The sequence below is a fragment of the Mobula birostris genome, chromosome 9 (genome assembly GCF_030028105.1).
Source record: "Mobula birostris isolate sMobBir1 chromosome 9, sMobBir1.hap1, whole genome shotgun sequence".
Lineage (NCBI taxonomy): Eukaryota > Metazoa > Chordata > Chondrichthyes > Myliobatiformes > Myliobatidae > Mobula > Mobula birostris.
In genome coordinates, this window is record NC_092378.1 from 54,014,853 (window position 1) to 54,028,930 (window position 14,078).

At 40.5% G+C, this 14,078-nt stretch overlaps 1 protein-coding gene across 3 annotated transcripts in view; it reads left to right on the forward strand.

The window, feature by feature from the left end:
• Positions 1-14,078, forward strand: part of LOC140202765 (uncharacterized) — a 126,920-nt gene that overhangs the window by 85,693 nt on the left and 27,149 nt on the right. For all 3 annotated transcript variants that reach the window (XM_072268074.1, XM_072268075.1, XM_072268076.1), the window contains one exon: positions 355-541. In XM_072268074.1, the coding sequence (XP_072124175.1) occupies positions 355-541 (187 nt within the window). The remainder of the gene's footprint in view (positions 1-354; positions 542-14,078) is intronic.

Here is a 14,078-nt window from a genome sequence, read left to right on the forward strand (position 1 = left end):
TTATGTTGGCTGCTTTCCCAAGGCATCAGAAAGTGCAGATAGAGTCCATTGAGGGTAGGCTGATTTCCATGATGTGCTGAGCTGTGTCCATAACTCTTGCAACCATAGGCAGGGCAGTTGCTGTACCAAGCTATGATGCATTCAGACAGGATACTTTCTATGCTCTTTCTGTAAAAGTTGGTGCAGGTCAATGGGGGCATGCCAAATTTCCATAGCCTTCTATGGCTTGGCTTTTAGTGTGTACATGCCTAGACCAGATGGGCTAAAAACAACCTCCTTATATTCTTAAGAAGAAGATGTAAATAAAGCTCAGCTGAAGACGATAAATCCTCTCAACTTTTGTTTTAATTTCAGTTTTCGAAAACAGGGATTGCTATCCTGAACACCACAGAAAGCAATCGTATACTTACCATTGAGTGCTCCAGGAATGGGCTTCATGCTGTGGAGCAGGTGCTCCTATCCTCTCCAAGGTCTCTGCAGGGATGTACAGTCTACTTGTCTAGGTACCCCTGCATCATCTGTGCAAAACTACTCATTCAAGGTATGTCTGGGGTAATGGGATATCTGGTGTTTTCCTATAGTGATGAGGAAGCCAGTTAGAGACTTTCTTGATATGGTATAATCATAGGATGCATACAGAGGGAATTGGAAACATGAACAAAGGGTTAATGCCCATGGGAAAAGCGTTGAAACAATGCGAAAGTGGGCAGACACAGTGAGAGACACTACAAAAGAGTAGAGGGACAGAACAGATGGCCGAGAGGTCAGAGCTGGCAAAAAAGGAACCAGTCAAAGGATTAGAATCTATGGTAGTAAGGTTGGAGTAGACAATGAAAGCACTAGAGCATACTTTTGAGGGGAAATATACTCAGACTACAATAGATTGAGAAGAGGAGGTAGGTGCAATGAGTTAGTACCCAGGGACAATGTGAGAGAAATAATTGAGTTGGGTGAATGTTATAATGTAAGTGCACTGAAATCCAGGATTAAATGTACTCCTGCCACCCTTTCAGACAGCAAGGTGTAGATCAGCATCACTGGTTTCTCTTTGTGTTCTTTTGCAAATCACCTCATACCTGGTCCTTGGCTCTTCTGTTCATGGAAACCGTTCCTCTTTATTCACTTGGTCCTGAGCACTGTGGATTGTGCACACTTCTCCCAAATCACTTCTTTAGTCTGAAAATCATCTCAGCTTCTCCAATTTTTCTGTGTAATTGTAGTAGCTGAAATTATCCAATATTCACTCTAACATGTGGGGATGAGGGGAAGTAGTATTCACAGTATCAGAGGAGAATACCACCTCCGGCACCAAACATATTGTTCCACTTCAAGATGCAGGTGCTATGGATACATTTTGCAATTAATCAGCATGTCTCTAAGTGTGTAGGTGAGAGGCAGGATCTGAGCAGGGTTGATGGGAATGTAGGGAGAATGAAAAACAGGGCATTACTGCTCATGGAGTGTAAATGGATGGTTAATGGACAGTACAGACTTGCTGAACTGTAGGACCTGTTGCTTTTCTATGTCTCTCTTGAATTACACACGCAGCCAAGATAATCTTACAATTTCAGCTGAACTGCCTTGCAGCAATCTTTAACCACTTTCTGAGTCTGGCATATCTGGGATGAAGTTTAGTGAATTATGATTACAAGATAAATTCTGTGCGACGTAATCATAAGGAAGTGTTTATTTGAGTGACTGATCTGGTCCACGAGGAAGGAAACTGCTGAGAATACTCTTCCGCACATTTGTTTGGAGGGGCAAATGCTGTCATTGGCATAAACAAATGCTTATCAGCGGGTCACAGGTGAATCCTTGTGGTGCAAGTAGACTCCACACCATATTGGTGCCTGGAGAGGATACAACAAAATAGCAAGTACATTGAGTTTTCCAAGTTTAGATAATCCCTTTTTTTTGCTTTCCCCTCACCCTTCCCCCACCCCACCCCCTCTAATCCTCCTATAGCCATTTTTGTCCCATTCCCCTTAAATATCACCCCCTATCTCCCTTCACCCATCTACATCTCCCTCCCCATCTGGTTCTATCCACCTATGATACATGCACAGTTAACTCATAGGTACCCCCACCTGGTTCCAACTGCCATTCTCCTCTCCCCTAATGTTTTCCATTCTCACCTCTTTTTTGTACCAGAGTCCATCTGTGGAACAGATATGCATTCCTGCTTCCCTCACACGAGCAGCTGCTTCTTATCTTCACACTCCCCTCTGCCAACCTTACTCCATGTTTTTACTTCCTTTACCCTTTTTGATCTCTTACCCTTTGTCTGCCTTCATCTATCATCTATCTGCCACTGTCTCCCAACTCTACACCCCTCACCTCCCTAACCTGTCCCTACCCACCTGTCACCTTACACCCCTCCTCACTCAACCAGTCACCTTGGACTCCTTTCTCTCACCACTCCCCTTCTCCTCTTTACACCAGCTATCATACCTCCCTACACTCAGTCCTTATGCACAGTTTTGACTTGAAACATAAACAGATCTTTTCCTCTCATTGTTGCTGCTTGGACTGCTGAGTTCCTCTGACAGGTTGTGTGTTGCTCCAGATTCTAGCATTTGCATTCCCTTCTGTCTCCATATCTGCTTTCTCCACTAAAGTGGATCCCACACCCTTGTCCCCATTGTGCCCCATCTACCAACTTGTTACCCACTCACACAGTTTGCCTACACAAGCAGTAAGTCCTGAAGTCCATTGGTCAGAAGTTCCATTCTCCAAAACTACTGTATGTATCATGTCAGCATACACCTACGATAAGCTTCCATTTCATCAAATAATTACCCTAACACTACCCATTATTTAACTAATGAAATACATACTGAATTAGCGGAGAACATAGAACAGTACAACACCCTTTGGCCCATAAAGTTTTATTGACCTTTTAACCTACTCCATGATCAATCTAACACTTCCCTCCAACACAGCTCAAAGCCCTCCAGCTTTCTTTCATCCATGTGCCCATCAAAGAGTCTCTCAATAATAAATATACCATTTTGGATACTGTTGTGGAGGATGACCTCCCAGGGAAATGCCACGGAGACCAGGTATGGGTCCGTGGTGCAGAAGGGAAAGGGATAGAAGAGTAGAAGAGGGGAGGCATAGTGAAAGGGGACTCTATCATCAGCGGAACAGCCAGGAGATTCTGTGGATGTGAATAGGATACCCAGATGGTATATTGCCTTCCAGGTGCCATGGTCAGGGATGTCTCGGATCACGTCCACAGCATTTTGGAGGCAGAGGTGGTGCAGCCGGATGTCTTGGTACATATTGGTACCAACGACATAGGAAGGAAAAGCAAAGAGGTCCGGAAGAGAGAATTTAGAGAGCTAGGCAGAAAGCTGAGAGGCAGGACCTCCAGGGTAGTAATTTCTAGATTGTTACCTGTGCCACACGCCAGTGAGGGTAGAAACAGAATTATTTGGCAGTTAAAAGCCTGGGTGAGAAGCTGGTACAGGGGGCAGGACTTCAGTTTTGTGAATCATTAGTATCTCTTCTGAGAGAGGTATGACGTGTACAAAAGGGACGGGTTGTACCTGAACCCGATTGAGACAATGCTCTCGCAGGCAGGTTTGTTAGAGTTGCTTAAACTAATTTGGTAGGGGATGGGAACTGGAGTGAAGGGGCTCAACAGAATGGATGGTAAGAAGGCAAAGTTAGCATGCAATCCAGCTGTCAAGAAGGGCAGGCAGATGATAGGACAAAATTGCAGCCAGCAGGGTGAGTATCAGTGCACTAGGGATGCAAAATTAAAAAGGGTAGCAAATACAGTAGTCAAAGTATTATATCTCAGTGCATGAGTATAAGAAATAAGGTGAATGATCTTGTTGCACTTATACAAATTGTTGAGTATGATGTTGTGGTCATCACTGAATCATGACTGAAGGATGGTTGTAGATGGGAGCTGAATGTCCAAGGTTACACATTGTGTTGGAGGGATAGGAAGGTAGGCACAGTGGGTAGTGTGTCTCTGCTGGTAAAGAATGGCATTAAATCATTAGAAAAATGTGATATAAGTCACCCGGACCAGGTGAACTGCACCCAAAAGTTCTGAAAGAGGTAGCAGTAAGGTTTGTGGCAGCATTAGAAATGATCTTTCAAGAATCATTGGACTCTTTCATGGTTCCAGAGGACTGGAAATTTGCGAATGTCGCTCCACTCTTCAGGAAAGGAGGGAGGCAGCAGAAAGGAAATTATAGACTGGTTAGCCTGACCTCAGTGGTTGAGAAGATGTTGCAGCCAATTGTTAAGGATAAGTTTATGGAGTTCTTGGTGACACAGGACAAGATAGATAAAAGTCAGCATGGTTTCCTTAAGGAAAAATCCTCCCTGACAAACCTGTTGGAATTCTTTGAGGAGATTACAAGTAGGATAGATAGAGGGGAAGCAGTGGATATTGTATATTTGGATTTCCAGAAGGCCTTTGACAAGTTCCCACACCTGAGACTGCTTACCAAGTTAAGAGCCCATGATATTGCAGTAAAGTTACTATCATGGTTAGAGCATTGGCTGATTGGTAAGAGGCAACAAGTGGGAATTAGAGGATCCTTTTCTGGTTGGCTGTTATGACTCCTGGTGTTCCACAGGGGTCGGTGTTGGGACCACTTCTTTTTATGCTGCATATCAGTGATTTAGATTAATATACCACCACCCGCAGCAATGCGCAGGAAGGATGTGGATACTATAGAACGAGTGCAGAGGAGATTTACAAGGATGTTACCTGGATTGGAGAGCACGCCTTAGGAGAATAGGTTGAGCGAACTTGGCCTTTTCTCCTTGAATCGACAGAGGATGAGAGATGCCCTGATAAAGGAGTATAAGGTGATGAGAGGCATTGATTGTGTAGATAGCCAGAGGCTTTTTTCCAGGGCTGAAATGGCTAATACAAGTCATATTTTTAAGGTGCTTCGAAGTGGGTACAATTTTTCACACAGAGAATAGTGGGTGCATGGAATGCACTGCCAATGACAGTGGTAAAAGCAGATACAATAGGGTCTTTTAAGAGACTCTTAGATAAGTACATGGAGCTTAGAAAAATAGAGGGCTATGTGGTAGGGAAATTTACATGGTCGGCACAACATTGTGGGCCGAAGGGCCTGTAATGTGCTGTAAATTTCTATGTTCTATGTTCTAATGCATTCCAAGTACTTAGCACTCTATGTTTTAAAAAAAAAACTACCTCTGAAACCTCTAGTAAATGGATGCCCTCTGTTATTAGCCATTGCTGGCCTGCGAAAAAGATAGGTTCTTCACCCTATCTATGCCTCTCATAATCTTATACACCTGTATCGTCGTTTCTCCTCCTCCATTGCTCCAAAAGGAAAAACCCTTTTTCACTTAACTTTTCTACTATCATTACTAGCTTAGAAAAGTCTTTAAGTATATGGGAGAATTTGTGTAAAGTCAGATATTCATCAGTCAGGTCTTCATCACCCAGGAAATCCATGTATTCATTTCAAGCTTTGCATCAACATCACAACCCACATCCTCACTGAGACTTGTGTTACTAGTAAACTAATAATGTTACATTGGTCCCATCAGTCAAGATTGAATTCCCCTTGGGTCCCTTTCTCCTGTGGTTCACTCTCCTCAAGTTCGGTCTGTGGTCAGGGACAAGAGGGTGTGACTGCAAATGAGGCAGGTAGTGGGATCCAAGAGACAGTACTGGAGGAGCCTCAGCCCTTGAGCTTGTCCAACAAGTCTGAGATTCTTGTTCCCTGTGTGGATTAGAGTGGGGACTTAGGAAGGATAAGCAACCTTACTGTGGCACAGTAGTTCAGGGATCCTTTCAAGAGGGGGGAAGAAAGAGAAATGTAGTGGTATTTAGGGATAGTATAATCAGAATAATAGAGAGAGTTCTCTGTAATGAGGATAGAGTGTCCTGAAGGCTGTGTTGCCTGCCTGGTGCCTGGGTTTGGGACATCTTAACTGACCTGCAGAGAAATTTGCAGGGGGAGGAGAAAGATCCAGTTGTTGTGTACCAACAACATAAGTAGAATGAGGAAAGAAGTTTTGCTGAGGGAATTTAAGCAGCTATGGACTATATTAAAAAGCAGAAACAAAAATGTGGTAATGTCTGGATTACTACCTGAGCCACGCACAAATTGGCATAGGGTCAAGAAGATTAGAGAGTTAAATGTGCGGCTCAAGGATTGGTGTGGGAGAAGTGGGTTTGAATTCATGGAAAATTGGCACCAGTATTGGGGAAAGAGGGAGCTGCACCAATGGGACGGGCTCCACCTGAACCCTGTGGGACCTGGATCCTAGCGAATTGCATAACTAGGGCTATGGATAGGGCTTTAAACTAAATAGTAGACAGGTGGCTTCAACAGATTGAAGAAGTATGGATAAAGTAAAAAAGAGAAGTGTGGATAAAGATAAAGAAAAAGAGAAAAGTAAGAGTGGAGTGTAGAAAAATCAAGTGGAAAAGAGCAAAAGATTATAGGATTTTAAAAGCACAATGAGTGTAAGGGCACTTTATTTGAATGCCCGTCATATTCAAAACAAGGTCAGTGAACTTGTGGCATAAATCAGTACAAAGGGGTATGATTTACAGAGACGTAGTTGCAGGGTGGAGAGGATTGGGAATTAAATATCCAAGGATATCAGGTAATACAGAAGGATAGGCAGGAAGGTAAGGGAGGTGGGGTAGCGCTCTTTACTAAAGATGAGATCAGGGCGATAGTCAGAGACAGACGATCTAAGATCTAAGGAGCAGTATGTTGAATCCATCTGGGTAAAGATTAGGAATAGTTAAGGGGAAAAAAATCGCTGGTGGGAGTTGTCTATTGGCCACCGAATAATAACATTACAGTGGCACAGGAAATAAGAGAAATACCTGAATATTGGAACAGCAGTTATCATGCGGAACTTTAACTTGCACATAGACTGGGTGAATCAAGTTTGTCGAGGCACTCTTGAGGAGGACTTCGTAGAATGCATCCGTGATGGCTTTCTTGAACAGCATGTCACTGAACCTAGAAGGGAATGTGCTACCTTAGATCTGGTCCTGTGCAATGAGACAGGTAAAATTAGTGATCTTGTCGTTAGGGATCCTCTTGGAAAGAGTGATCAAAGTATGATTGAGTTTCTCATACAAATGGAGGGTGCAATAGTTCAATCGAAAACCAGTGTATTATGCCTAAACAATGGAGACTACAACGGGATGAGGGAGGATTTGGCTAGTGTAGACTGGGAACACTTTTGGCTATATGGTGGAACAGTTGAGGAACAGTGGAAGACTTTCAAAGAGATTTTACACGGTGCCCAACAAAAGGTTATTCCAGTTAAATGTAAGGACAGTAAGGGTGGAGAGAACCAGCCTTGCATAACTAAGGAAATAAAAGAAGGCACCAAACTAAAAGCTTGTGCATACAAAGTTGCCAAGAGTGGTGGGAACCTGGAAGGTTGGGAAAAATTTAGAAAGCAACAAAGAACCACTAAGCGGGCAATAAAGAAAGGGAAGCAAGATTATGAAAATAAACTAGCACAAAATATAAAAATGGATAGTAAAAGTTTCTATAGTTATGTAAAGTGGAAAAGAGTGGCTAAAGTAATCATAGGTCACTTGGAGGACGAGAAGGGGGAATTGATATCGAGTAATGAGGAAATGGCAGAGGCTTTGAATGACTATTCTGTATTGGTCTTCACGGTGGAGGTCACGCCTAATATGCCAAAGAGAAATGTTAAGAATGCGATGGGAGGTGAGGACCTCGATACAATAACTATCACTAAAGAGGTAGTACTGAGCAAACTTGTAAGCCTGAAGATAGATAAGTCTCCTGGTCCTGATGGAATGCATCCCAGGGCACTAAAAAAATGGCGGAAGTTATAGTAGCAACTTTGGTGATAATTTACCAAAATTCTCTGGACTCTGGGCAGGTTCTGGCAGATTGGAAGACGGCAAATGTCATGCCACTGTTCAATAAAGGATGTAGGCAAAAGGCACGTAACTATAAGCCAGTTAGTTTAACATCTGTAGTTGGGAAAATGCTTGAAACTATCATTAAGAAGAAGTAGTGAGGCACCTGGAAAGAAATGGATCCATCAGGCAGATGCAGCATGGGTTCAGCAAAGGCAGGTCCCATTTGACAAACTTTCTGAAGTTCTTTGAGGATATAATGAGCGCAGTGGATAGAGGGGAAGAGATGGATGTTATTTACTTGGATTTCTAAAAGACATTCGATAAGGTGTCACATAAAAGACTTATCCATAAGATAAAGATGCATAGACTTGGGGTGATGTACTAGCATGGATAGAAGTTGGGTTAACTAATAGAAAGCAGCAAGTTGGGATACATGGGTGTTATTCTGATTGGCAATCAGTGGTGAGAGAAGTGCCGCAGGGATCGATGCTGGGCCTGCAACTGTTCACGATATACATTAACGATCTGGAAGAGGGGACCAAGTGTAGTGTATCTAAGTTTGCTGATGATACTAAATTGAGTGGAGAGGCAAATTGTGCAGAAGATACAGAGAGTCTGCAGAGAGATATAGATAGGTTAAGCAAGTGGGCAAGAGTCTGGCAGATGGAGTACAATGCTGGTAAATGCCAGGTCATCCACTTTGGAAGGAAAAGTGAAAGAGCAGATTATTATTTAAATAGTAAAAAAAAACTGCAGCATGCTGCTGTGCAGAGGGACTTGGAAGTGCTTGTGCAGAGGGATTGAATTTAATAGCAGGGAGGTTATACTGCAACTGTACAGGGTACTGGTGAGGCCACACCTGGAGTACTGTGTTCAGTTCTGGTCTCCTTACTTGAGGAAGGATATACTGGCTTTGGAGCAGTGCAGAGGAGGCTCACCAGTTTGATTCCAGATTTGATGGGGTTAGACCATGAGGAGAAATTGAGTCCCCTGGAACTGTACACACTGGAATTCAGAAGAATGAGAGGAGATCTTGTAGAAACATATAAAATTATGAAAGGGATATATAAGATGGAGGTAGGAAAGGTGAAACTAGAACCAGGGGACATTGCCTCAAGATTCAGGGGAGTAGATTTAAGATGGAGATGTGGAGGAACTGCTTTTCCCAGAGAGTGGTGAATCTGTGGAATTCTTTGCCCAATGAAGCAGTGGAGGCTGTCTCAGTAAATATATTCAAACCAGGTTGGATAGATTTTTGCATAGTAGGGGAATTAAGGGTTATGGGGGAAAGGCAGGCAGGTGGAGATGAGTCCATGTCCAGATCAGCCATGATCTTATTGAATGGCGGAGCAGGCTTGACAAACCAGATGGCCCACTCCTGCTCCTATTTCTTATGTTCCCTCCTATCAGATTCTTTCTTCTCCAGCCCTTGACCTTTCCCACCCACCTGATTTCACCTCTCACCTTCCAAATAGCTTGTTTCCCCTCTCCCACCTTTTTTATTCTGGGATCTTCCCCCTTCCTTCTCAGTCCTGAAGAAGGGTCTTGGCTCAAAACATCCACTGTTTATTCTTGCCCATAGATGCTGCCTGACCGGCTGGGTTCCTCCAGTATTTTGTGTGTATTGCTTAAGATTGACTATGGTTGAGACCCAACACTGATTGCTGTGGTGAACCACTGAGCATAGAACAGTAGTCTGGACAGGCCATTTGGCCATAATGTTGCACCAATCTTGAAATAATTTATACAAAATGTTCAACTGTGAATCATCCAGACCCTCATTCCCTTCATGTTCACGTCTATCTAAAAGCCTCTTAAAATCCACCAAAAAGCCTGCTTCCACTACTACCCGGGTAACCCATTCCAGGTACCCACCACTCTCAGCATTAAAAAACTGCCTCTTTTATTAAACTCTTCCCCCCCCCCCCCACAAACCCCTGCTGTTTTACAACTCTGCTCTGGGGAAAAGATTCTGTCTACCCTATCTATACCTCTTATGATTTAAAAAATCTCACGCAGGTCTCCCCACAGTCTCCAATGCTCTAGGGAGAACAACCCAAGTTTGTCCAAACTCTCCTTATAGCTCATGCCCTTAAATCCAGGCAACATCTTAGTTAGCCTCTTCTGCACCCTCCCCAGTCTCCACATCCTTCCCGTGATGAGCTACAGCCTGTCTTACTGAGCTTTACTCCCACACTTTGTTTTCTTTGAATCAATTCTCTGTCCCAATTCTATATGCTGTAATCTTACTCACCAATGTCACGCATGAAACTTTACCAAAGGTTTTCTGAAACCCTAAAGGTTTTCAGAAGGATGCATCTTTTAGGCTGAGACCCTTCATCAGGACTGGAAAGGATGGAGTAAATATATCGTCTTGGTGCTTCTGTGTGACACAATAGCACTAAGAGGAAGCAAGTATACAAAACAGGAATGCCAGCCTCTCCTCATCTCCCTCTCTGCACTTCACCAGTTTGGCATGGAAGAGTATTCGAGGAAGAGAAAAAGATTTAGAATAAAGACAGTGGAAACCACTTCAACGGGAACTTAAAAGTGTGGTGGTGTCTGAAAAAAGGATGCTGTCCAAGTTGCATGCCATCTTGGACAATGTCTCCCATCCACTACATAGTGTACTGGTTGGGCACAGGAGTACATTCAGCCAGAGACTCATTCCACCAAGATGCAACACTGAGCGTCATAGGAAGTCATTCCTGCCTGTGGCCATCAAACTTTACAACTCCTCCCTTGGAGGGTCAGACACCCTGAGCCAATAGGCTGGTCCTGGACTTATTTCCTGGCATAATTTACATATTACTATTTAATTATTTATGGTTTTGTATTGATATATTTATACTCTATTCTTGATTGCGGCAACTGTAACGGAAATCAATTTCCCTCAGGATCAATAAAGTATGACTATGACTATGACTATCTACTCTGCCAGATGCATCCATGAAAATATCTAACAGATTAATCAACATGATTTTCCCTTTCAGAAATTCACTTATCTCAGACTGTTACTTTCTAAGCAATAACACATCCTTTCATTGAAATTCCAACATCTTCCTCACCACTGCTTCAGTTTAACAGCTCAGTTGATCCTAGTTGCCTCTCTCCCTCTCTTTTTCAATCCTTTGGACACATTTACTCCCCTCCTATCCACAGGAATCATTTCTTTCTTTATTTATTAATCTTTTTACTGATTTAAAAAAACATAAATACAATCAAAAGGAAAATTAGTTCAAATATATATATATATATATTGGTAACCAAGATTAAAATAGACATTGTCAAAATCATAGATATTGTTAAACTAGTATAAAATATATAATAAAAAAAAGAAAATAACAATTCTCCTCTTACCAGTTTAAAAGGAGGAAAGAAAAAAAAACATTGGGTTTTAAATGAAAAGGAAAAAAAAACCACTACACTATATATAAAAACAGAACAAACAAAACAGTCCATTTGAGGATACGACCAAAAAAAAGATTGGAAGAGTAATAAATCAAATTAAATGAAAGTATTGGATAAAAGGTCGCCATATTTGCTCAAATTTAAAGGATGTATCAAATGTCCGACTTCTTATTTTCTCTAAACTTAAACAGGACATAATGGAGGAGAGCCAATAAAAGATCGTAGGTGGATTAGAATCCTTCCACTTCAATAAAATGGCTCTCCTAGCCAGTAAGGTCGAAAAGGCTATCATACTTTGAGCAGAAACAGGAATAGTTCCTGCTTCCGATGGGATAATCCCAAAAATTGCCGTAAGCAAATGAGGTTGTAAATCCAAATCCAAAACTCTTGATAGTGTTTTAAAAACATCTCTCCAAAAGTTGTCTAGCTTTATACGAGACCAATATATATGAGTTAAAGTGGCCAGTTCAGTATTACATCTGCCACAAATAGGATTAATACTGGAGAAAATATGCGCTAGTTTATCCTTTGACATATGGACCGGTGCACTACCTTGAACTGTATCAAGGAATGACGGGCACAAATAGATGAGTTGTTAACCGAATAAAAAATTTTACTCCATTGAATATCTAAAAATCACTCTTGAAGTTCCGATTCCCAAGCGCATTTAATTTTATTATTAGATATCATTCGTAAACTCAATAACGGTTTATAGATTATAGCTATCAACCCTTTTTGAAATGGTTTAAAGTGAAAGAGAACATCTGTCATATTAGGTGGATAAGCAGAAGGGTAATTTGGTAACAAACCACGTAAAAAATTCCTCATTTGTAAATATCTAAAAAAGTGTACATTAGATAAATCATATTTATCTGCTAACTGAGAAAAAGACAGTAAACAGTCCCCTAAAAACAAATCTGAAAAAGTTATTATTCCCTTGGTTTTCCAAATTAAAAAGGCCTTATCCAAAATTGATGGCTTAAAAAAATTGAGATAGATATTACTAGAAAGAATAAAATTATTAAACTCAAAAAATCTACGAAACTGGAACCAAATTCTTAATGTATGTTTAATAACGGGATTAAACTCTTGTCTGCTAATTTTAGAAAACAAAAAGGGAAGAGGAACTCCCAGTAAAGAGGCCAAAGAGAAACCTTTCACCAAGTTTACCTCTAGATCCAACCATGCAGGACATTCATGTATATCTGACTAGTGAATCCAGAAAGTAATATATTGAATATTAATTGCCCAATAGTACATTCTAAAGTTAGGCAAAGCCATACTGCGATCCTTTTTTAATTTCTGCAATACGTGTTTACTCAATCTAGGATTTTTATTGTTTCAAACGTAAGATGAAATTACAGGATCTATTCAGTTGAAGAATTTTTTAGGATAAAGTTTGGTAAAACTATCATCTTAATAGCATTAATTAGACCTATTAATGATAATGTCATAGGTGACCATTTAGAAAGCATTTGTTTGGAGTAGCCAATTAATAGAAAAAAATTATATGTATAGAGATCCTTAAATTTTTTAGTAATTTTAATACCAAGATAGGTAAAGTAATTTTTAGCAATACTAAAAGGTATTTGATGATTTGGATCTGAATAATTACTAATAGGAAGTAACGCACTTTTATGTAAATTTAATTTATAGCCAGAAAAACTACTAAATTCAGAAAATATAGATAACATAGAAGGAATAGATTTCCTAGGATCTGAAATATAAACTAACAGGTCATCTGCATATAACAAAACCTTGTGTACTTTGTCCCCTCTTTTAATACCCTGAACAGTTTTAGAATCTCTAAGAGCAATAGCAAGGGGTTCTAAGGCCAAATTAAATAATAAAAGGCTGAGAGGACATCCCTGTCGAGTACCCCTATGTAATCTAAACTAGGGAGATGTTTGATAACAGCAGCCATGGGAGCATGATAGATCAATTTGATCCAGGAAATAAATCCCAGGGCAAGATTAAATCTTTCCAAAACCTCAAATAAGTAAGACCATTCCACCCTATCAAAAGCTTTCTCTGCATCAAGAGAAACAACACATTCAGATTCTTTAGATGGTGAAGAGTGGATAATATTTAATAATCTTCAAATATTAAAATGTGAATATCTATTTTTAATAAATCCGGTTTGGTCATTGGAAGTAACTGTAGGTAAGATATTCTCAAGTCTATTAGCCAAAATCTTACCGAGAATTTTAAAATCCACATTCAATAGAGAAATTGGTCTATAAGAGGCACTTTCAGATAAATCTTTATCTTTTTTCAGAATTAAAGTTATTGAAGCTTCATAGGAAGTTTTCAGGAGAGTCCCAGAGGATATAGAGTCAGTGAAAATTTGACATAAATAAAGTATATCAGTAAAAGTCTTATAAAATTCCACTGTATATCCAGCCGGTCCCGGAGCTCTAGCTGATTGAATAGAGGATATAGCCCCTGCTATTTCCACTTGTTTAATAGGTGCATCTAATGTATTCATATCTTGAATAGAAATTTTAGGTATATTCACTTTTTGCAAAAAACTATTCATAAAAGTAATATTATCTGAAAATTCAGTCTCATAGAGTAGAAATCCATAAATGTCTTACTAATTTCATAAGGATCTACCATTGTAGTTCTATCAGGTCTTCTTATTTTCAGGATCTGTTTTCTAGCCATACTTGCTTTTAACTGACCAGCTAATAATTTGCCTGATTTGTCTCCGTGTATATAAAATTGGCTTTTGGATTTAAAAAGTTGCTGTTCAATGGGAAAAGTCAAAAGCAAATCATGTTGTGCT